We start from the raw sequence: 25,593 nt of genomic DNA, 5'->3' as shown, positions 1-25,593 counted from the left end.
AGATGCTTTGATATTCGGGAATCGAGCTGATTTTGGTGAGTCTTGTCATTTGTTGAGACGTTTTTTCATTATTTGAAGTTTGCTGCTGTGTCATGCCATGTTGGGGGATGACATTAACATAACAGTAAAAACAGAATACTATATAAAACAGAAAGTCAGGGTGATAACTTTGGAGTCCTCACATTAGATGTCCTTGAGTTCTTGGGAGTAGGATAATCCACTAGAGCTATGTCCAAGTAACTGCTTATCAAAGCCACTAGTTATTCTTTGGTAATACTAGTGACTCTTTAAAATGCCCGATTTTGAGTTCAATTTATATAGCTTAAATAATCATTGTCTATGGCAGATTCTTTATAAAAAGACCCTGTAGGGAAAAGTAAACCCATCTGAGAACTTTATCTAACTTCTAAGTACAGAAGCCTTTTTGTGAAGGGGACTAATAATGGCCCATTATTTTATTTTTTTTTTTACCTCTGTGGCCATGCCAGCAAAAAGGACAAAGTGGATGTGCTGGTGTACAGTGACCACAGGGCAGAATTTCTAGGCTGGTCAAGTAAAAGAAGATGTGAGGGCAGAGGTTTCCCTGGTGGAACAACTAAATCATTTTATCTGCTTGAAGGAAGAAGGCTAGGCCAGAGGACAGGTTTCAGCCAAGTTCCAGGGTTTTGGTTTGGGAAATAAAGAAGTCCTTGTAGAGACAGATGGGATCTGAGTTCTCTCAACATGGCATTAAGAAACTTAGAAGCTGGCTTGATGCACAAAACAACGAGTCAGAGAAACAGACTCAGGAGGGAAACCGTGCCCAGGAGTCATTGTTTATCCTTCAAAGAATAACACATCACAGTTAATTCCAGTGTTAAGGTGTGCACTTGTCTATACTTTCAGTCAACATTTAATTAGTACTTACTGTATGTCAATCACTGTGATGGGTGGCTGATTTTGTCATAAATTATACAGTTTATAGGGAAACTAATAAGCTATAAACGTCACCACCATTTTACTCCTGAATTCTGTGTTCAGTATTTAAGAATAAGGTATTTACATCTTACAACCTGCAGTTCCAAAAACCTAATGCTAAAAAAAAAAAAAATTAAGAAAAATTGTTGTCCTCTAGGAGATTACACACATCCTCTTTTGCCCACAGGCATCTTCAATGATCTTTGAGGTGTTTATAAGGATAAGTGGTACTCTCTGATAGCAAATTATCCTTTTATTTGCTTTGAAGGTGGGTTTGTGGACACAGCAGTGAGTGGTTAGAGCCGTTGGATTTGGAGACTATGTTTAAAGAAGTTACCCTCTTGGGAAAAGTCAAACAGCCGGGTATTATTCTGAATATGTTCATGGCGCAGCCTGCCTGAGAGGCTTGGCAATCAATAGTTGTCCCCGGAAAAGGTGCAGCTCTGATTTTTCTTGAAGTGACAGAAATATTTGTCACAGAAGTTGCTAAGTGGCATGACTGAATCTTAATCCTCTTGCTAGGAAAGGAATGTGTTTGTTACAACCAATTTATGATAATCCTAGCCGATTTGCGATTTGCGTGGTGCTTACAGAGGCCTGGGAGGTTGAAGCGCTTACCGACTGCTGACTCACTTAATCCTCACTCCAGAAGGGTCAGAGCTATTTTGTAACTGCTGTCAGCCCCATTCTGGAGATGAGAAGATTGAGTCAAAGGGAAGCTCAGCATTGGCAGAATGCCACAAAGCCAGAAAGAAGCAGGGCCAGGCACAAAATATAGTTAACATGGCTCCGTTTGTTTGCTTCTCATAAACGAATCCAATAATCTCGAGATTATCATTAAAATGAAAAAAAAAATCATTGCTGTTTTGTCCGGGTCCTTCCTACCCTTAGCTTGATTTTCTGGCTCTTCTGGTTTGGATGTTAGGTTTGTAATTGCTTCTCTGAGCTCAGGAGAAGAACTTTTCTCAGATCTTCGTGTTACTTAATTGCAAAACAATATGTTGTATACACTCAAAATGAACACCGACTGTATTAATCAAGAGAGGCTTGATTCTGGCCTATAATGACCAGTCGCTCTCCAATGACATAAAAAGTATAAAAAATGCGGCGACTAGGGGGCACCAAGAAAGCTTCCTCATCCAGGGTCGTAGGACTTCAGGCAGGCTCTATAGACTCATTTTCTCTGTCCAGTGGTGGTGGGAGCCAGGTGGCTTAAGGGGGTGTACCGGAGATTTGAGTCTCTCGTTCCCGCGAACCTCCCAGTTCCAGGCCGAGCGTCTTCAGCTCTAGGCGGAGAGAAAGCCTCATCGCAGGCAGGGAGCCTTGGCCAGTGTGCTGGGCGGCACCATGCAGCGCTGGCCCCCCTGAGCCTTAGGAGGAGCTCGGGCACATCCTTGGCCGACCTCTGGGTGTCAGGGACATCACCCTGGAGTGAGGGTGGCGGGGGGGGGGGGGGAGCGGGCATCCATCTCAGGAAGAAGAGAGAGGAAGGGGGCTGGAAGTGCGCGGGTTTGAGCTTTTCCGGGGCTCCAGTTACCCCCAGCTCTGACCTCCCCCGCCTGACTTGCTCTGGCGCCGCCGCCCACCTGGGCGTCCGAGGCTGCTGCGGCGTGGGTGCTGGCTCCCCAGGCCTCATTGGGTGGCTGGCTGTGTGCGGAGTTCTCCGGGTCCCTAGCTTCCTCCCCTATCCAGGCCCCCCACCTTCCGCGCCGCCCTCTGTTCCCCTAGTGCCAGACAGGCTGGTTCTCTGCCCCTTGGGTCGGTGCGCGCTGGTGGGTTTGGCCTGCGCGGCGGCGGCGGCGGCGGCGGCGGCGGTGGCGGGGGAGCGAGTGAGCGAGCGCGAGGGGCGGGCGCGAGTGGTTGTGAGTCACCGGTACCTGGAGCGCTAGCGACGCAGAGCCAGCGGCGCACAGCCCGAGTCGGGAGCCGAGCGCCAGCGTCTCAGAGTGCGGCCGGCCCCAGGCCCCGCCGCGCCCCCTTGCACCCCACCAGACCAGTTCGCCCGCGCTTGAAGCCCTTCTGCTTGCCCCGAGGTGGCACGGGGCTCGCCGGGGGATGTCACAGCGGCTCCCCGGAGCCCCCAGCCACCGCCGCAGCAACAGCCACCGCCCGCGGGAACCGCGACAATGAATCCCCAGTGCGCCCGCTGCGGAAAAGTGGTGTATCCCACGGAGAAAGTCAACTGCCTCGATAAGGTGAGCAAGGGGGCGCCTGGCCAGCCAGCCCGGACCTGCCGGGCGCCCGGCTGCACCTGCTCCAAGAAGTTTTGGCACCTGGGTTAGAAAGATGAGTGGGTTGGTATGTGTCCTGGGTCTTGGCCCAGGGAGAGGATGCTCGAAGGAAGACCCCTGTCGCTGTGTCTGAGACCTCTACGATCAGATGATAAGGGTGTTGGAACTAGGAAAGGCTTTTGTCCCGGGTGTAGGGTGCGCGACATCCACACAGCTGCCTTGAAGGACGCATGGCAGCCCCGGCACGGAGGAGCCAGGATGGGTACCCAGTAGCTAGCTAGGCTGAGCCATCCTGGAGCCAAGCTGAGAACCCAGGAGCTAGGCTGAGCACCCAGCAGCCAGGCTGAGTCACCCACGGAGCCAGGCTGAGAATGGGGGGTGGGGGGCAGTTGACAAGCCGCGCCCCCTCCCCCGTTCAGTCTATCCCTCCCTCCCCACTGCACGGACCTTGGCACCTTCATCTCATCCAGTCCCTAACAGTTCTGGTGACAACGGCTTTAGGAAAAGGCAAATAGCAATTAATATGTTATGGGGCGCCGCTGTGCTGCCGCAGTGCTAAGAATAATCCCTCTAGGAAAGACCCAGCCCAGTGTAGCAAGCTGACCCACCGGGCGCCTAGTCCACCAGGGTAAATTCCAGAGGAAGTGGCTTTAGCCTGGTCTCAGCAGCTCTGCCCTTCCTGGGTGTGGATGGAGTTGAACAGCCTACAAGACAGACCCAGTGCGATCCCTGGTGACTGACAACTGAAACCAGCGTAGGCAGTCCCAGTGAAATTTGCTTTGGTGTTACAAATGCCTCTGTAGAGTAAGCTGTCTCCCAGACACAGACGGCGGCGTTTTGCAATTTAGTGGAAGCTGGGCGGGGATGGGGACAAGGGTACTTACATAGTCCACCTCTGCTACTGTGGGTTGTCTGACTTCCGGTGGACACGTGTGTGAAAATCCTACAAACACAACATTTAGACATTTGGAAAGAGAACCACTTTCATTTAAAAGCCACACCACCCGTCCCATTTCTCCATTAACGGACTTCAGGGTTCCTTTTCGGCTGTAATATGGATAGACCCTTGGCATTTCTTCCATTGTGAGTCGGCAGTGGTGGGATTAATTTAAAAACGAACTTCAATAGCTGCCTGAGTTCTTTACAGAACTGGAAATAGATAAGCGTGGGCTACTACCTACGGTCATTTCCTGGTAGTGTTAGGATATGGGCTGCCTTCTCTGCCCGTTCTGTCCAGAGCTGGTATTGCAATGGAATATTGAGTATTGTTTTTGTTTTTCTTTCCTTCTTAGTATTGGCATAAAGGATGCTTCCATTGCGAGGTCTGCAAGATGGCTCTCAACATGAACAACTACAAAGGCTATGAAAAGAAACCCTATTGCAATGCGTAAGTTCTGCCAGTGTGCTGTGCCAGGTGTAGCCCAGCAGGAGAGCTTAAGTTAGTAGACATGGCCCTTCTGAAGAACTGACTCACTGTGCCACCCGGGTGTGCAGGTGGCCAGTGACCTGTTTCTACCACAGACTCCATGGTCGCTTACTATGTTGAAAGTTGTATATTTATGTCCTGTTAACGTGTAGGGTAATTTGTGTGACTTTTCCACCAGGTTAGCTTTTGAAGTTCACAGCATTTCCGACTTAAGGACATTTATTAGAAGCTTGAGAACTTACCCACTGAGAATGCGTGGGCTCTGACATGCATGTCAGGTAGATTCCATTTTAATCATATGTCAATTTCCATTTTAATCATAGGATGTTGCTATCTTGCAATTTTATATCTGAACCTAGTTGCTAGGGAAGGAAGTCTCGTTTGCTTGTTCTTCACTGAGACCGCTCCAGGTATTCTGGGGTTTGAACAGGGAATGAAAGAATCGTGATGTGATTCCTACCTGGTTAGTATCAGATCTGCTGTCATAGATTTTCTGTAGGAGACAGGGTACTTCCAGCTGCCCAGTGGAAGGTGGGGAAATAAAGCAGTGGTACTTTCTTTGACAGGCTCCCCTGAGGGCATGTTCTAGGCAATATTAGCTAGCATTGACACAGTGTTTACCATGAGTCAGGCCATGCTTAGAGTACTTTATGAATACCGAGTTATTTAATCTTTGGTAAATCCTATGAGTAATGGGGGGGCATTAATATTATTCCCCTCCGTAACAGGGAATGAAACTAAATGGAGGAGTTAAGCTTCAGAATGGGGCTCAGATCACTTCCAGAGGCTGTAAGTGGCTCCACATTGGGCAGAAGCTCCCAAGGCTCTCTTGTTGTCTTGGGACCTGTGCTGCTTTATTTTCCTGAGCATCCCTCCTGTCACACAGTGGTTTCACTGTGGGCTTTGAGTTCTGAGTGTTGATCCTTCCTCTTCCCAGTTCCCCTGTGGTCATGGCCAGGCCTAGAGATGGCTGGGAGACCTCTGGACAGACATTAATGTTTTAGCTGGAATATTGGCAGAAACCCCTCTTTTCCAGAGTGTTTAAAGCAGCTCCACAGGTCCCTGGGAGACTGAGGTCTGACTGTCTTCATCTTGTATAGAGAGTATATCACAGTCAGCAGACATTTGGTGAACAGACAGTGTGCTCAGACCTCTGGTACAGAGCTTAAAAAATACCTGGGTTCTGGGGGATGGCTTGGTGAGTAAGAGCACTTGCAGAATAAGCATTAGCACCCATAACCTTAGCATTTTGGGGAGTAGAGACAGGGGGATCACAGGAGCTTGCTGGCCGTTCACCTAGACAGGTTCCATGAGAGACTCTGTGTCGAGGGAACAAGATGGAGAGTGACAACTGGTATTCTCCTCTAGTCTCCTTGTGTGTGCATGTAAGTTTCACATGCACACACACATACACATACACACAGTATGGTGGAGAATTACAGTTTTTTTTTTCTTTGTAGTTGGAATTTTCTTTGGGCTGCCAAACAGTTCCTAATATAAAGACATGGAGACTTATTAGTTATCAATTCTTGGCCTTAGCTTAAGCTTGTCTCACTAGCTCTTTTAGCTGAATTTAACCAGTTTCTATTTATCTACATTTTGCCTCAGGGCTTTTTATCTTTCTTTTATTCCGTATGTCCTACTTTACTACTTCCTCCATGTCTGTCTGTCTGGCCCCTGCCTGGTGTCTCCCTGTAGTCTCTTTTCTTTTTTCCCTGAGTCTAAATTCCTCCTCCTCCTTACTTTCCCTGCCCAGAAGTCCCTCCCATACCCTCTTCCTTGCTATTGGCTGTTCAGCTTTTTTTTTAGACCAATCAGGTGACTTAGGCAAGCAAGGTAAAACAGCAACACATCTTTGCATAGTTAAACAAATATTCTGCAACATTTCTTGAGTTTCTTTCTGGTCTAGTTTAGTGCTCACAGGTAGACAGATGCTTTCCAAGAAATTAGAATTTTGAGGACTGAAGAGAATTCAGGAATTCCTTGGATAAGTATAGTACACAGATATTCTTTGAATCTGTTTTCAACCCTCCCAGACCCCATACCTTACTGAGAAAATCTAAAGCAAAAATGAGATTGTGCGGGCCATGGTCTTCTGCCTCCTTAAGAAGGATAAACAGCTGGTTTCAAGTCAAAGGCAGGTGCAGCAAGGAGAGGATACGGGGTTCACAGCACGTAAAAAAGATAATTGTTCTTTAGGTAAAGGAAAGTCAACCATCCTTCCTGTAACTGTTTAGCTTGTGGCCTAACGTGGATCCCTGGGGCTTGCTGACCAGCTAGTCTAGTATACATGTTGAGTTCCAGGCTCATTTAAAAAACTAACTAGATAGACAACCCCTGAGGAATGATACCTGTGGTTGACCTCTGGTCTTCACATGCATGCTCATATACATGTGTCTAGATGTATATGAACACACACATTCAAATGAGCACATATACACACAGAGACACATGCACACACACACACACACACACACACACATGTGCACACAGACACATTCTAAAAGGAAAAACAAGAAGCAAGTGAAGTCATCGTTCTGGGCCAACTCAAAAGTCCAGTGCTTTCTGCTTAGCTCAGCTCCATTCTATGAAACAGTCCCAGAGTGTGCGGCAAGGTTTGAACAGGTTGGGAAAGGCTGGTTTGAACTATGATTTAACAGTGAATTAGTGCCAAGAAACACTGGGATTTGGACCCTAAAACAAAAGAACTCCATCAATAGGAAATACCCTGCTGTGAGGTTTCTAGGCTTGAGTATTAGTTTTTAATAATTTTAGATATCTCTAAATTAAATATTTACAGATTTTCTGTTTCTGATGATTCTAGTACTTTGTTAGTAATTTGAACTAGAAGTTTTAAGAGTACCACCTGGCTCTTTTGCTTATTATTGAACTTGGCAGTTCACTTTATTGAACAGCTAAAAGGAAGGTAGGAGTCTATCTTTCCCGGGTGAATGAGAGAGCTGATGTCTTGTTATGTGTCTCATTTAGCTCAGATTTGCATTCTATCTTAGCATACTTTCTCCAGAAAGCAAGGCTTTGCCAGTTGCAGGTTCTGTTCGCCATGATGTTTCCAGGCTCAGAGGTCTCTGCTGTTCTCAGCCCATATTTTTCTGAGGGCATGCGTTGCTGTGTGATCTGGCCCATGCAGATTCCCCTCTGGGGATCCCATGCATCTGTTCTAATTCAGGTGGTGCTTGTCAGTCAATTGTCTCCTGTAGTCTCTGACAGAAGGGCGGCCGTCATTTCTCTGGGTCAGTGGTGGAAAATTGATGCTCTAATGAATTAAGCTCCAAGAAAATGAAGCGTTTTCTCTCTGTCCATGGAAAGCAACATTGTAGCTGTGCCTAGTTTGGTTCGGTAGTTGATGCACACATATGCTCATGTCACTTTTTAATGTGAGTCTTAAAAGGAGAATGTAGTCATTAGTATCTGAGGCATATAGGGTCCAGCAACCCCTCCCCTCTGTCTATAGGAATATTGGTAGATACTCAGGCCCTTAGGGAAAAGGATGTAGTATTTGCGTACCTCACGTGTCCTCCCACATACTACAAGTCACCTCTAGATTACTTATGTCCCAGCACGGTGTAAATGCTGTGCAAACAGTGCTCATGCTGTATTGTTTAGGGAGTGATGACAGGAAAAAGGCCTGCACATGGTTAGTAGAGACACATATTTTCCAGTAGTATTCATCCGTGAATAGTTGAACCTGCAGCTATGGCCGTCCCAGGTAAGGAGGGCAGATTTTACATTGGTCATCTGTGTGCTTCTCACCTGCAATCAACTTTTATTAATGTTTTGTCAATTTTACTTCATATTCTTCCTCATACATCTAATTCTACACATTTTAAATATTGTTAGGCCATTGGCCAGTTTCATATTTTGTCATATTTCATCCTTAAACATGATATCATGCACTAAGAATAAGAATATTTTCTTCAAGAGTCACAGAACCATTTCATGTGTAAGGAAATAAAATTCATAATATTTATATTTGGTCCATGTTTAACTTGCATTTCTTTCATTGTCCTAAGATTCTCTTTTTCAGTTTGTGTGTGGGGGTGTGTGCAAATGTGTGCATGTTTTATACTGGGATCCAATCAAGGTGCATAGTTTACATTTAGTTGTTAGGAAAATATCAACTTTTCCTGGTTACGACAAGTTCAATGTCAGGCATTCAATTTTTGCTATCAATTCTCTTGGCTTCAGTAGTCTCTTAAGAGAGTTTTCAGGCAGAGTACTTATATAGTATTTTCTTTTAGACAGTAGCATGCATAATTAGCTTCAGACCCTTTGAAATAAATATTAACGTTGTGCTTAAAAATTTGAAAGCATAAGCACAGGCATTCTCTTTGTAATTGATACCTGAGGGCATCTTTTTTTAATGGAGTGAGGCAGTGAATACTTCTTGGGTTTAGATGCGTTGCTTGTTTATATTCTCATGTGTTCAGAGAAGAAATAAGTATTCTGTTTGCTTTCATGCAAAGGAGGACATGTACAAAATATAATTTACATGGTATTTACATTTTGATCTTTTTTATAGGATGATCAAAATAGAGTATAGACTCGATGTGAGATTGGACACAATGCACATTTAGTTCCTAACACAGCAGTGCACACTATTAAAATATTTAAAAACAAACTGGTCTACTTGAGGACGTGCCATGTTTTCATAAGCCTTTATATTTCATAAGCCGGCAGTGGATTCTTGTTTAGCACATTCAGGATTTTCTGCGTCTTAGAACTTGCAAAGCAAAGAGGACTGAGCAATGTTCTTACTGCCTAGAGGTGCTGGGAAAATAACACGAGATGATTAGACAAAAAACACAGCTTGTATTTATGCGTGAATTATATGCCAAGCTAAACTACAAACACTCTGATACCCCACATGCCACACAAAGAATATAAACCCCAAGGCCATTTGTCAAATTATTTAATTTATTGTGTGTGAAAGTCAAATTTGCATTTATTATGTGTTTGCAAAAAAATATATTGGTTCTTAGAATTTTCTGAGAAGGCATTATTGCTTAGAAGTAGCAATATCAATGACTGGCCTTTAATATGCTGCCACCAAATGTCACATTATCTTAGGTCTAGGGAAGGACCAGACAATGATGCAATAGTTTAATATGACCTTGCCAATATTTTCCCCAAGTCATTCCTTCTGTAGATTGTGTGTGTGTGTGTGTGTGTGTGTGTGTGTGTGTGTGTGTGTGTGTGTGAGGGGCTGGGGTTGAACATTTGTCCCGACTGTGTCAAATGTATTTTTAATTGTGAAGTAAAAACAAAAACAAAAACAAAAACTCCAAACGATCCCAAACCCACAGATATCTGTGCTAAGTACATTTAGTTACCTTTCAGTAAGATTCCCTCCCACCAAAGAGTCTCACTTAACATGATTTTGTTAGACTTTTGAAAATGAAGCAGCAGGAGCTGTGTGCTGCATTTGCTGTCTCTCTCTGGCTGCATTAGCATTTCCCCTTGTGAATATTCATTGGCTAGCTCCAGCCTGGAAGATGCTGAGCTGGGCGCTGCTCATTAAGAGCCACCCAGAATGGTCAGTGCGCTTCTGCCAGCCTGTCTTGCGGGTGCATATCTGGGCCAAGGCTCCTCTGGCTCCCACTCAGCTCTTCTCTGTGCTAACTCCTTGTTAGTACTCTTTCTTAGGTTATCAGAGGACAGGGAAGGGAAAGTAATGAAATGTAAACCTGAGCTCCACGCCCACCCCACCTCCTGTTTCCCTTATCTCTGTCTGCGCCTTCCAAATTTGGTCCTCTAACACTCTGTGGCCTCAGGTTATTTCAAGGGGATTTGTGAGTTTCCTCTACTAAGTGAGCAGTAGTTACTGAAGAAGGTTTCCTGAACTCCAGCCTGTCGTTGGCGCGTTGGAGCATGGCCTAGATGGGTTTGAATCCTGACACCATCTCGTCCTGTAGCACAAGTCTTTGGATTGTTTATTCTTCCTCTATAAAACGAGCAGTAATAGCATGTATTATTTTCTTTTCTAAATGTGGGACAAAATGCCTGAAAGCAGCGACTTCAGAGAGGAGAGATTTATTTGACTCACAGGTCCAGATGGCATAGCCTGTCACAGTGGGGAAGACGTGGAAGTGGGGGGCTTGTCGATAGTCACATGGTGGTGGCAGACCAGAAGCAGAGTGAGAAAGTGGGTGTGCTGTAGCTCTCGAGGTCCACCCACTAGTGTCCTGTATCCAGACAACTGGTCCAGTTTCATGAAGGTTCAGTAGCTTCCCACAATAGCGTCACCAGCTGGAGACCAAGTGTTCACACACAAACACGTGTGTGTGTGTGTGTGTGTGTGTGTGTGTGTGTGTGTGTGTGTATGTATGTGTGTGTGTGTGTATGTGTGTGTTGGTACACATTTACACCATAACCTGCCAAACTCACAGCGCCAGGTGAAGACTGGCAAAGCTCAGGACCAGCCCATAGCTGACTGCCATTAGGCAGTGGTGCCCTTTTCACAGTGGGAGATTTTTGAGGGGCAAAGAAAAAATACAGGAAGATGGAGAAGCATAGAACATAAGTAATAGCAGTGACTCTAATAGACAGAGTCATACTGAAGTAAGTGTGTGCGTGTGCATGTGCGCAAGTGTGTGTACGGTGCTGGGGATCGAACCTGGGGCCTCATGTATGCTCAGCAAGACCTGTCTCAAAAAGCCACACCACTAACCCCCCATACTAGTTTTTCACACCGTGGAATGCCGTTTCTGTAACCGGAACTGGAGGAAAGTCATGAAGTAGCAGCACAGAGAAAACATGAGAGTACATTGAAGTGCTAAAAGTTTGAGGCAGGCTAGTCTGCAGTTATGTCCTGTACACCAGAGAGCACGCAGAGTTGCAGGTGATACAGTGAGGAGCAGTGTGTTAATGGGCTGGAAGTGATCCCTTCATGGACTTCAGTCGCTGTTGTCTTTACAGTCCGCCATCGTGCTAGCCCTACCGTTTTCCCAGGGGCCAACCTGGCAGCCCAGCCCCTCGATCAGCTGTGGCACACCCATAGCATGCTGTGTGGGATCCGTGTGGTTCTCCATCTGTGTCCACTCAGGGAGGGGAGTGTTCTTTTTTTGCTTACCTGCTTGTTGCCTGAACCTGCCATGTGATGATGCTCGGTTGACATTAAGCTTTTCTTGGGGACTGTGATCATACTAACATCTCAGAATGTGGACTCTGTGCTTAGTCCTAATTCGGCATGGGGCCTGGCTGGGTTTCTCCTAGGAAGGCAAGCAGAAGTTGGACAATCTAGTAGGAGGGTGGTGTAGGATAGATTTGGGGAGCCTGAAAGGTGGCTTTTCCAAATGTGAATAGCAAGCGGGGAATGTCCTTATTGACGGGCTAGGCTTGTGAATTCCAGTCTCGAATGTGGTGGGGCTCGCTGTTGCCTAAAGGTTCAGGAGTACTTGGGGAAAGTTTCAGAGAGCATCCCTTATGTTTGTGTGTTTTCACTATAATTGGTGAAGTGGGAAAATGTCTTCTCCTCAACAGGAACCTTAAGGAGACTTAATGGGTGGGAGGATGTTTGTACCATCCAAATGACACCTATTAGGCACCCACGTGTCAGTCCATCCTGTTATTTATCACAACAAATTGGTGACATGGCCTAATATTTCTCAGAGATTGGAGAAAATGTCAGTCTTAAAAGTGACAACTTGGAAGGAAAGACATTGTGGCATGCTGGAGTTCTGCTGAGCACCGATTAGAATATGTCTTGCCTGCCTTGAAGTCTGATACTTCAGGGGAAAAATTAGGTCTTTATTCCTTGACATAAACATTTCTATTAAAGGATGACAGATCTTTCCCTTTCCTCTCCTTGTGTGCCTTGTCCTTCCTCTTCTTGATAACTGAAAAGGAGAGGAGGATATACTTGATATCACATGAAATGTTCTAGAATATATGTGAAATATTCTGCTTCTCAGGAACCTCCCTGAGCCACTGACAAAATTTGACTCATTTCATTACCTTCTGAAATGACAGAGGATTGTTTTTACAAACCATGCATGGAATTCCTCCCTATTTGAAAATATTTCCAGAGCCAGGCAGTGGGTGGCGCACACCTCTAATCCCAGCACACACAGACAGAAACAGGTGGGTCTCTGTGAGTTCGAGGCCAACCTGATCTACAGAGTGAGTTCCAGGACAGCCAGAGCTACACAAAGAAACAAAACAAGACAAGACAAAACAAAAACAAAAACACACAAAAAAGAAAATATTTCCCAAAGGTGCCTTTGATGTGCACCTCTGTCTCTTTATGGTGATGTGTTTGATATGGAATGATGTGAGATTAGCAAAGATTCCAAGATGAAGTGCGGGAAATATCTTCCGAATCTTGGTGAAATGCAAGGTCAGTGTATGATATAGATGTGTGTGCTTGAGGACGTATTGATTATGTGACAGAAGCTGGTGTAAGAGCACAGTGTTGGATGTCTTCCTTAAACATTTTCAGATGAATGTTTTACCAAGTGGTTCCTGACGAAGTTAGGAAGTGAGAAAGACTCAGACGTTGCTGTGTGTGGCACCCTGTCCTCTGGTGCACTGAGGCCCTCCCTTGCAGTCTCTAGGGAAGAGGTCGAATTTTGTTTGCTTTCTGTTTCTGCTACATGGTTAGTGGGCCGAGGCTGATCTGGGCTTTTAGCACTGGAAGTGGGATCTTGAATAATATTTATGAGCTGAGTACCCAGCACCATTCAGAGCCTGAGTAAAAAGGATTGTTATTGATTCTTCTGTGCTCAAGTTTGCTGCTGGAATCCAGCAAAGCTCCTCTACTGATCCAAATGGCTCTTCAGCCCTTTCTGATTGAGACAGGGTAGGGGCACTGACATAGACGTGGGGGCAGGAAGTTGTGAAAGGACCCGGCTTAAGTGTCCGTGATTGTTTATTGTGGAGTTGGGAACCCAAAGTTAATTGTATCTGTATTTAGCTTTGCATTTTCTTAATGGAGCCCTGGAAGGAGCGACCTTGCAGTGTTTAGCTTCTGTTTACCTTTCTATAATCTGTTGGCTCTTTCTCACTGAATTCTAGGAGGGGCTAGAAGACGACCAGTTCAGTGTGTGCATTCCTAAATCACATGGACTGAGAACTAGGCTGGTGGTCTGTTATATTCCCGCTTCATCTCAGCAGTCTAAAAAGATTTTTAGACAAGAATCCTTGATTAGCTCCCCTGATGCTCATTATTCATCAAAGGCAGATGCAAACCAACACAGAGAGCTTGGAGCGACAGAGTGATGGTACCCAGCCAGGGGCTCACAGATCCCAATGACAGAGGGATGTCACAGTGTTGCCTGCTAATACTAAATGTGGTCCTTAAATGTGACTTCATGATCCATTAACTGATCAAGAGAATGATGTCTACCAAATTCAGGCAAGGCACCAGAGCAGCTGCCTTTAGTCAATGCACACATGAATAGAGAAGGCCTGCTCCCACTGGTAACCACAGCTCTAGAGGAGCCAGTGCCCTCTCTGGCCTCCTCACATGCATATACACCCACAGTAACCGTAATTAAAAATAATGAAAAATCTTTTTCTAAGAAGAGAAGGCCTGCTTCTTAGGTATTTAAAAAAGAGATTTACTTGTAATTTTTAATTGTGTATATCTACGTGTGGATATGTGCACATGAGTGCAGTTGCCTGCAGAGGCCAGAAGAGGGCATTGGATCCTCTGGAGCTGGTTGTGAGTCACTTGACACAGGTGCTGGAAACCGAACTCAGATCCTCTCTGCAAAAGCAGTGTGCACCTCTGAGCCGGGTCTCTAGTCTCCACAGATGTGTTTTTGGTGGTTTGATGCCTTGGAGAGTTTGTCATTCTTTCAAGGCTGCTCTCCCATAGTGTCTCCAGGTTCTTGAACTTCATGCATCCCATCATCTCTCCTTGTTCTCGATCTCCACATCGATCCCTTGGCCGTTCCCAGGTTCGGCTTTTTTTTTTTTTTTTTAACTGTGTTTGCCCAGTGACCTTACCGTTGTTGCCTAATTGTCCTTGGATTATTCCTTCTGCCACCACAGTTACCTTTCAGTATGTGATTCTGGCCGTAATACTCCCTGTATAGATACATCCGATGGTACTCTTTGCCTACAGAGGAAAGAAAGCTGTGTTTCTGACAGATGTTCACAACTCTCTTTCTTTTACCTTTTGTTTCAGCTGCCCTCTTCTCTCCAGCCACACTGAGCTACTGGCTCTGAGGTCTTCATTGAGTTTCTTAGCTGAAGTCTCAATAGTTTCACCTGCAGAATGGGCACAACTATAGACTATTTCTCAGGAGTAAGACTTTATTAGAATGATAAAATGAGCTAAGCAAAATTTTGGGCACACAATAAGGACTAAGTAAAGATTAGGGACTATTTTATCATGGTTTATCAAAGACCCAGATTTAGCCATTTATTCTTGCTCATGTATGAGTTACTCTGTGTATGAGTTACTTTATCTTCAACGCTATGACTACCTTTGTGAAATACACTTAATCTTTTAGTCAACTATTGGACTTTTCCTTTGTGCATTCATTATAGTTTTTTTTTTTTTAATCTTTGGCTGTGTGCACGTTTGTGTTCGTGTGTGAGTATGGCTGTGTGTGTACTATAGTATGAATGTGCAGGAAGGAGGACACAGCCTTGAGTGTCAATACTCACCTTCCCCCTTGTTTGATACAGGGTCTTTCATCGCTCACTGCTGTGTATGTCAGGCTAGCTAGCCCACGAGCTTCTGGGGCTTTTCCTGTTTCTGCCTCCCACCTAGCCATTTCTCCAGCATCACTAGTTTTTAATGCCTCAGTTTTACCAGACATTCTCAGGCTCATGTTGCACCACAGCTGCTTTGGCTACCCCATTGGAGGTGATTTTCTGCTGAGAGAGGAACATGGGAATTCTCAGGCTGTGCTTGGAGACAGGGACAAGGGAAAGCAAGTCAACTGTAGGAGATTTGCATCTTTAAGGCACCATTTCTGACAAGTATTGAAGATGTTGAGAGTGAGTGTTGCAATACTGCAAAGCAGTCCTGGAGTTGGCGTCGTTCCACAAGTGAAGGGGCATGGTCCCCAGCAAGAAGGGTTGCCACTTAAGATTCCAGCCACAGTTAAGGAGTTCTCCGCTACCCACATTCCTGACTGGCTGGATGGAAATTTCAGAGTGACATCAACTCTTTCAGATATGATAATTAGTTTGGATGATTCACAGAACTCAGCAAGGAGTTAGGAGAGGCATGATCAAAGCACACTGAATGAAATCCCAATAAATTAATTAGAAAGAAAATTGTTTTATCATCAAAGATACAAATCAAGGGCCGGAGAGATATCTCAACGGGTAAGCACAAGGACTTGAGTTCAGATTCCAGCACTCAAGTAAACAGTCAGATATATGTGTCTGTTGGAGACAAGGGAAGATTACTGGGGTTTGTTTGCCAGCCAGCAGAGGACAAAAAATGGTGAGCTCTGGGTTCAGCAGAGACTCTGTTTGAAGGGAATAAGGCACAGAACACAACAGGGGAGCAACCCAGCATCCTACTCTAGCTGCTGTACACATGGGCATGTGTGTGTGCACTTGTACGTACATGTATGCAAACACAACAGAAGGAGAGGAGTCCCCCCCCCCCCCCCCCGAATCAAAGTCATCCAAATGAAAAGGCACATAGGTCAGAATCTGGGATAATCTTGGACATAGTGATTTGCTGCTGTATGGAGCCAGGTTCTGTTACTTTCCCCCAACACTAATGTGCTCAGAAACCAGCATTCCCCACCAGGCTCTGATGTCCAGACTGTTTACTGGAGTTTCATTACTTAGGTACAACTAATAGAGTCATTTACCATGTGACTGTTCAGTCTCTGACCCCCTCCACTCCCCGGAGGAGGCTGTCTGATATAACCCTACTCAAAGTCCAAATGAATTACATGGTCTTTTGGAATAGCCAGTCCACTTTGAGCTGTATTGACAGCATACAGTTTAGTTTGGTCCAAGGGACTCATGAAGGACAGAGGCACTCCAATTCCTTGGGAAAGTCCAAGTATTTGGAGTATTCCTGTCAGAAACTAGAGACAAAGGTCAATTGAATTCTTTTCTCAACAATAGCTGTGCTCCACCTGTCTCCATCAATGTGCTCTTTGTTCACATCACAGACCTTCTTATCTCACTATGACATGAAGATCACTATCTGTATTTAGTCACTTAGAAGTTAGGAAATGCACACACCACACACACACACACACACACACACACACACACACACACACACACACACACATACAAGTTTGCTGCTTCCATGGGAGGACCCAGCCATGGGAAGACCCTCAGAGGAACTCTGTATATTTGTCTTTTATAAACAAATCTTTTCTTGAGGGCAGGGATAGTTCTAATTGCCTCTGTATGTTTAAACATCTGCTGTGTGCTTACATGACATCTAATAGAGAAGATTGTCCTACCAGTTCTGTTTGTGACACGGTGAGCCTTTTGGCTTTCTGAGCAATATAGCTCAGCTTTATTCTAGGCCGTTCTAGCCAACAGCTGACACAATGAGAAGGCATAGACGTTTTTGTCCATAAGAATCCGTGTGTCAATCCTTGCTAGAACTGGCCCTGCTTGGACTGATAACTCTTGGCCAGCAACAAGCACTCTGATGAGGTGAAATGCTGACATTTATAGCTAGATTATTCATCACTGATGTACACTTAGACAATGGCTGACAAAAATAATGTTTATAAAAGTAGCTTATGAAAATTACTTTATTATATGACTATTTTTCCAAAGTCTTAGAAGCAAATCCTGTATGTCTTATTTTTTTTCTGTTGTTGTGATAAATACTCCGTCAAACATAAGTTTATGTAGAAAGTCTTTATTTTAGTTCACAGCTCAGGGGTACAGTCCATAATGACGAAGAAATCAAGGTGGCAGGAGCTGGTCATATCTTCATGCTTATATGCCAAGCATTTAGCACACTGAACCATCAACTGAAACTAAGATAAACTTTCATTTTATGAAATAATCTGTGAATGAATTGACGTTCGTTGGCTACAGTAAGACCAATCCAGAGATTATGTCCATAGCCTAAGTCCAAATGGCTCCATGGTCAGACAGCCAAGGCAAATGAGTAAAACAGACTATGAATGACTTGAGTTGTTCTGGGTAACCAGCTAGGACATCCTGGACAGCAGCCTGCTGAGTGGCTGATGACTTACCTCCTTCTGTTGGAGCTGCTCCTTCTACCACAGGGTGTGGTGGGCCTGGGCTGTGGTGAACTTGAAGAGTTTCCTGGGCAAGTGGGACTTATGAAGGAGAAAAGACCAGAAGAGAGGTTGTTGTGGGACACAAAACACTGAGGATGGACTGACATCGCTTCCCACAAAGGAAGGGGGTTCCCAGATTGGAACGTTTCAGGAAGAAAAGTTTGGTGGCTGTGGATTGTTTTTTAGGTATGGAGTTATCTAGGCGTGATGGCGTACATCTGTATCCTCAGCCCTTGGGAGGCTGACAGAGGACTGTTGTGAGTTTGAAGCCAGCCTGGGCTACACAGAAAGACCTTGTCCTACAACAACAAATGACCAAAAAGAGGCTGAGTAACTATCTGTATGAGAGCTACTTGAAGCTGGTGCTGGGGACAGCTCAGCTCTCCTTCTCTACTTATACAATTCAGGATCCCAGCTAGGGCATGGTGACACCACAGTGGGCAGGTCTTCCCACCTCAGTTAATGTAATAAAAATAACCCCCACAGGTAGATCCTGAAGCCTATCTCTTGTAAGATTCTAGATCCTACGAAACTGACAACTAACAGCTACTATCACAATGAATTTTTGATAAAAGGCCACACATACTCATTTGCACATCATGTATATATTTTTCTTGGAAATATGTTTATTTTTCCCCCCTAGAACTTATTAGTGGATCCATTCTCTCATGAATGAAGGATCTATGTGTTTATGTGTGTACATGCATACACGCAGTTTTGTTCCTCAGGTCCATTCCACCATGTTTTGAGGCAGGGTCTCTCACCAGCCACATAGGTTGGGCTGCTTAGCTAGTGAGTCCCAGCTATCTGCTTGTCTCCACCTCTCTAGTGCTCAGATTACAACCATGCATCCCTCACTTCCTGTTTTTTAATATGAGTTCCGGGATTGACTCCCAAAGTCCTCATGCACCAAACCATCTCCAACGTCCTCTATTCTTCTACAGAACAATTTCATTTCCTTGACTAACATTCTGTCTTTCCCATATCCAGAACTTTACAGACAACTTAGTGGGATCTGTGCAACCTCACCCTCATTCCTGATACTCTCTCTTTGTCTCTGTTTAAGGTCTTTCCTGTCGCCGGTGACGTAGTTCTTCTGATTTTCTTAACATTACGTGAAAGTCTATTTAAAATTTCCAGATGCTTTAGGCACATAATAATTAAGGGTTATTCCTGTCAGGAATAGAAACACCATATTAGCACAGTTGTTTCTCTCAGGCAGCTAAAGAAAGATCCTTGTTTAGAGGGTTTGCCTCTGTGCTCTTTTTTTTTTTTTTTTTTTAATGGTTCTTATGTAACAATGGGTTTAATTGCCTGGGAGTCTGGAGCTGGTTTATTTGTGTGTCTCTTACGTTCTGAGCACCCGAAGGTTGAGTGGTCTGTGCCCTGGAAGTGTTCTACTTAATGGCCGTCTGGCAGATGTTGTCTCTTCCATCGACGGTGCTGACACAGCAGATGAGGAGTAAACACGTTTGGGGACTTAAGAGTGTATTGATTCCAGCCGAGTATGGCAGTGCATACCTATAATCCAGAAGCGGAGAAGGCAGACTGGTGACAAGGCTCTGCTGGTAGAGTGTTTGCCTAGCATGCGTGAGAGTATGAGTTTGACCCCCAGCACTACATAATCTGAGCATGGTGGTGCATGCCTCTCACCCCAGCATTAGAGAGGTAGAGGCAGAAGGACCAGGGTCAGCCTTGGCTATGTCGGTAGTTTAAGGCCAGCCCAGGTGACATGAAACTCTGTCTCAAAACCAAACCAAACCAAACCAAAAAAACAAAACAAAACAAAACCAAAAGGAAAAATTAAAAAGAAAAAGCACATTGATTCTGGGTGGGATCCAATAGTCTTGTATCTGGCAACAGGCATTCTCTCTCTCTCTCTCTCTCTCTCTCTCTCTCTCTCTCTCTCTCTCTCCCTCTCTCAAGTCCTGGTGGGTTGAGAGACATTGTCACAGAGGATTTAAAAATTAATTCTGCAGTGGGAGAAGACAGGTGGTCACATAAAAGAGGCACCTGAATGGAGGAGGGATCAAGTGATGCTCAGACAGATCAACAGGGGGATATTCATGCTCTCCCATCTGCACCCACACAGACACCAAAGGAAGCACACAAGCTCCAGAAGCAGAGCAGGTACAGGCTGGGGACAGGTTAATGAAATTACAACAGTAGAGCTAGATGTGCTAAAATGAAACATGCCTGGTAGGGGAATCCATGTGTAGGGAGAAACTTGAAGGTAAAGTGATGATAGACAGTGGGGTGGGAGGAAGTGGAGGGAAGACAGGTGGTTCTCCCACAGGGCTGGGCACGGTGTCCACACTGGAAATGTAACCCCCGTTTTTTTTTTAACCCTTTATATCATTTTGCCACGGTGAGCTATCAGCTACAAGTATAAACAGAATGTCACTTGGTTTCTTGCTTTGTTTTATTTATAATTTCATTGCCTTCAAGTTGACTTGAAAAATAAATGACTAGGTGGCCGGATAGTAGTCGCAATAACTTTTAAACAAATGGTCTCAATCCCATTGAAGTTGAGAATAAAAGGAAAAATTCCCAGTTACCCCACACTCTCCCTTCAGGGAAAAGTTTGTAATAGTGTAGGGGAAGAGGGAAAGGCGCTGTTGTTCAAGGAGCACGGGCTTGAGAATTCTGTGGGCAGTAGCCAAGAGCCATGTGTACTTTTCCTTGTGTATCCATTGGTACACAACTGGCCTTTTATAAAGATTTTCCAAGTAGACAAAAGATGGTATGTTAGTCAGTTTTCCAGTACTGTGACGAAATACCTGTGCTAAGTCATCTTACGTAGATAAAAGGTTTATTTTGACTTAATTTTGGAAGGGTCAACTCATGTTTGGACAAACCCACTGCCTTTGAGCCAGTGACAAGGCAGTCCATTACGGCAGAGGGTGTTTAACAGATCAGAGCTCTTTTCCCTACAGCCAGGACCAAAGTCAAAAAGAAGGCATGTCCCCAATGATCCAAGAGCCCCACAGGGCCCCAGTTTTTAAAGGTTCCACTACCTCCTGAAAGTACCAGATCGGGAGCCAAGCCTTTGAAACACAGACCTTCGGGGGTACTTCGGATCCCTGCTACAGCTCAAAAAATAAAGAAAGTGACGCAATGGGACAGAAGACTTTACAAAATAAGTTTAAATTAAAAACATGTCTGTATTTCAGAGGGAGAAAAGGGAGATTAAACTGTTAAAACAAAACAAAACAAAACAAAACAAAAAGCAACATAGGACTGAGCTCCTTGAAGCTTTCTGAGCTCAGAGTAGTGTGATGTAATGTAGAGGATGGATGGCTAGAAGTGCGTAAGAGAGCACTCCCATTAGGCTTAAGCCAGGGAAACTAAAAGCCTAAGACAAAGAAATTTTCAAAGCACTTACATGCTGAGAAAAGATTTGTTTTCAGTGCTAGGCTTGAAACATAGGGCCTTGTACATCGGGCAGACGTTACTTCATGGTCAAGGTAGAAGAGGAACAGCTGAGCTCTGCTCCAAGTCCCTGAAGGAAAACATGAACCACGGTTTGGGGAAGACATTGAGCTAATAAATGATGACAGACAACAGTAGAGTTTTGGGATTCCTGTTCTTTAGTCTTTTAACTAAGAAGCATATGATTACATTAAAAATGCATTAATGTCATTAAGGAATTGTAGCAGGCTTTTTCTTTTTTTCTTTTTTCTGGCCACCAACCAGCTCCCAAATCAAGACATGGAGACATCTTATTAGTTATGAATGCTCAGCCTTATCTTAGCTCTTATTTTAATCTGTTTCTTTTTATGTTTTGCCTCGGGGCTTGCTTGCTTCCTTCCTCCCTCCCTCCCTCCCCCTTCTTCCCTCCCTCCCTCTTCCTTCCTTCCTTCCTTTCTTTCTTTCTTTCTTTCTTTCTTTCTTTCTTTCTTTCTTTCTTTCTTTCTTTCTTTTTTTCTTTCTCTCTTTCTTTCTTTCCTCTTTCCTGCTGTCTCCACATCTGGTTGGCAACTGCCTGGCTTGTGGCCCCAGGTGTCTCTCTCTTTCTCCCTTGTTCTCTCCTCCTCCTTCTCTCTCTTCTTCTCAAGCCTCCTGTTGATTCTCTCTGCCCTCCAGCCCTGCCTTTCCCTCTACTGTCTAGCTGTTGGCCGTTCAGCTCTTTATTAGACCAATTGGGTGCTTTAGTCAGTCAAGGTGAAACAGATGCAACCCATCTTTTCATAATTAAACAAGTGCAGCATAAACAAATGTAACATGCCTTTACATTATTAGCAAAGGCAGCAGAAATAAATGTAACACACCTTTACGTAGTTCAATATTCCACAACAAGGAATTAAGGTAGGGTTGAGGGTATAGCTTGGTGGTAGAGCACTTGCCCAAAGTGTATGAAGCCCTAGTCCTACATAAACCCTACCATTGCAAAGTGGGAGGAGAAAGAAGAAAATATGAAGCCATTTTACATCTGGTAAAAAGTTTGACTCCCCAAGTTTCGATGTATAGCATACCAAAGCATCTGGAAGCATTCTTCATGTTTTGATCCTAGGACCAAAAGTGTGACACTGTGAATCTTGGGACTCATTGAGGCTAGGTTCCTTCCTTCTCCATGCCTCGGTTCCTCTACCTGTAAAATGGTGGTGTACCAGCCACCCTTCTGCTAGGTGAGACTACCCAGTCTCGGTGGATGGTTATATACTTCCTACCTCTCCTGATGCCCTGAAGAAATACTGACTATAATCTTCCTGAATGGCTGTCACAGAGTAGACACCATAGGGGTGTTAGCTGTAATTATTATTGCCTATTCATTTTGAGAAACTGTCATAAGAGAGAGCTTTGGGGATGGGGAAATTTTCCATTTAACTTTTAGAAGGGGGAAGAGACAGATTGTACAAATCATTGCCTAATAAGTGTGACATTAATTCCTGGCAGAATTCTCACATGGGTAAGTGCATGGGTGGTTTGGGAAGACTTCAGAAGTCCTCACACACCTGTGCTAGTTTGTTAGCTTACTGTGGCAGAAAGCCAATGCTTCTGTTGGAGAAACAGTATCACACCGTTTCAGATGTTAGAAATATAGGATGGGTGTGTTTAAGGGGTGGATCCTTTTCAGGGCTGGATGGGAAGTTTTTCCAGGCCTCTTTCCTTGGATTGTAGGTGGCCAGATTCTCCTGTATCTTCACATTACCCCTTGGAGTGCATCTGGATCCCTATCACTCCCTTTTATAAGGACAGGAGCTTTGTTGGCGTAGGGCCAGCCTACCCTGATGGCCTCATTTTCACTTATTTCCACTTTCCCTTTTTCTTTTACTCTCCCTCTCTCCCTCTAATTTCTTGCTAGGGTAGCATACAGCTCAGGCTGGCTTAGAACTTGGTATAGCAAAGAATGACCTTAAACACCTGATCCTCCTGCCTCCATCTCCTAAGTGCTGACTTTCCAGGCATGTGCCGTCATGCCTGGATAATTAGTTATTTCTGTAAGGACTTAAGGTCACATTCTGAGATATTTATGGTTATAATTTCAGCATATTTTGGGGGAGGTGGTGGAAGGGAGTACTCCAGCATATATATTTGGTGGAGGGAGGATAGGGAGATATACACAGTTTAATCCATAATAAGATCATTAATAAAAAAAAATCAAGCAAAGCATAAGTAGCTTCATGTTTGATGGTATGATAAATATATACACAATGAATTTTGAAATTTGTAGAAAGTATTGAATACTGGGTTTTTTTGTATATCCATTACACTTTTTTTTTTTTTTTTTTTTTTTTTTTTTTTTGAGATATGGTTTCTCTGTATAGTCCTGGCTGTCCTGGAACTCACTCTGTAGACCAGACCGGCCTTGAACTCAGAGATCCACCTGCCTCTGCCTCCTGAGTGCTGGGATTAAAGGTGTGCACCACCATTGCCCATGCTCAATTACACTTTTTTTTTTTTTTTTTGGTTTTTCGAGACAGGGTTTCTCTGTGTAGCTTTGCGCCTTTCCTGGGACTCACTTGGTAGCCCAGGCTGGCCTCGAACTCACAGAGATCCGCCTGGCTCTGCCTCTCGAGTGCTGGGATTAAAGGCGTGCGCCACCACCGCCCGGCCAATTACACTTTAAAAATTATTAATTTTTGTTTCATGTGCATTGGTGTTTTGCCTGCATATATGTCTGTGTGAGGGCATCAGATCCCCTGGAACTGACTGGAGTTATATGCAGTTGTGAGCTGTCATGTGGGTGCTGGGAATTGAACCCCAGTCCTCTGGAAGAGCAGCCAGTGCTCTTAAGCCTTGATCCATCTCTCCAGCCCCCAAGCACACTTTTATAAAGCCCCCCAAAATGAAGGAGAAGTACAGGATTTCTCTGAATTACAAGTTGGACACTATGATGGTTAATGTCCGTTGTCAACTTTGCAGGATATAGAGTTCCCTGAAAGGGAGTCTCGGTGAGGCATTGTCTAGATTAGGTTGGCTTGAGAGGGATTTTCCCGATTACAATAATTGATGTGGGAAGACCAATCTTTTTTTTTTTTTTTTTTTTTTTGGTTTTTCAAGACAGGGTTTCTCTGTGTAGCTTTGCGCCTTTCCTGGGACTCACTTGGTAGCCCAGGCTGGCCTCGAACTCACAGAGATCCGCCTGGCTCTGCCTCCCGAGTGCTGGGATTAAAGGCGTGCGCCACCACCACCCGGCCGGGAAGACCCATCTTAATTGTAGGAGGGACCATTCCCTGGGTAGGGGGTCCTGGCCTATATAAGATGGAGAATGTGAGCTGAGAACACATGCAGGCATGTATCACTTTCTGCTTCTAATTTTGGATCCATGGGACTGTCTGCTTCAAGCCCCTGATGCCTTGACTTTTAGCTGTGATGGAGTGTGCCTTGGACTGTGACCTGAGATAAACCCTTTCTCCCTTCAGTTACTTTCATCAGAGTGTTTTGTCCCAGCTACAGGGAAATAAACTAAGACAGCCTCAACCCATGTTTCTTCAACTGACACATATTCTTCTGAGTCATTATTTTCCACGTGTGACACTCTCTTCTACCCAGGACCTTTCCTTAGTGCATAAGCTTGTGGAACAATTAGGAAACTATTTTCTGATGGATTGTTTCTGCTCATGGGAGAATGGCATTAAAATATTTATAAGGAAATGAATTTCAGTTTCAAATGGAAAAGGCAAGAAGAAATATGGCTTGGGATTTTATGAAAAATGGCATAGCTCTTATTTCTTGATTTTTTTTTTAAAGAGAGAAAGGAAATCTGACAGTGACCTTGGCCGTAGTTCAATGTAAAGATTCCGGTGGGGAGATTTATAATCTTAATAGCCCACAGTTTGGGATTTATATTTCAATTTCAAAATTTAATTATTAATTTTATCCTGACACCTTCTCAGCTTGAGTCTCTGGCTTAAAACTTAGTATTTTATTAAGTCACAATGCAGTTCATCTGCCTTTCAATAGTTGGTGAAGCTGGCTCACTTGTGTCACGTCCCTGGCCTGGGCTCCAAAAAGAAAGGAATGCCTTACAGAGTAGGTGTATCCTGTGATAAGAAGCGGGTCTGTCCTGGTTTGTTTTCAGTAGACATGCTCTCTACTCAGCCAGTTCTCCCAGGTGAACTTTGTGAGATAGAAATCTTATCCACCAATTGAGTTAATGTGTGTTTTTGAAAAACAGCGTGTTCTGTTTTTTTCCTTCCTCAAGCTTGACCCACCCCTTACTTTGAAAATAAATCCCTTACACACACACCCCTTTCCTCCTCATCAGATTTTAGCCTTTCAAAGCCTCCCAAGCACTGCTAGTGTTTCTATCTTGGAT

General features: G+C 44.4%; 1 protein-coding gene across 1 annotated transcript in view; it reads left to right on the top strand.

Moving 5' to 3' along the window:
- Positions 1–2,921: 2,921 nt before the first annotated feature.
- Positions 2,922–25,593, top strand: part of Nebl (nebulette) — a 359,628-nt gene continuing 336,956 nt past the window's right edge. Inside the window, exons 1-2 of the mRNA XM_059263625.1 lie at positions 2,922–3,152; positions 4,481–4,575. Of these exons, the coding sequence (XP_059119608.1) occupies positions 3,084–3,152; positions 4,481–4,575 (164 nt within the window). The 5' untranslated portion in view covers positions 2,922–3,083. The remainder of the gene's footprint in view (positions 3,153–4,480; positions 4,576–25,593) is intronic.

Source organism: Peromyscus eremicus, chromosome 5, assembly GCF_949786415.1.
Source record: "Peromyscus eremicus chromosome 5, PerEre_H2_v1, whole genome shotgun sequence".
Lineage (NCBI taxonomy): Eukaryota > Metazoa > Chordata > Mammalia > Rodentia > Cricetidae > Peromyscus > Peromyscus eremicus.
Note: the sequence above shows the minus strand (reverse complement) of the source record. Positions and strands in the feature narration are given on the sequence as shown.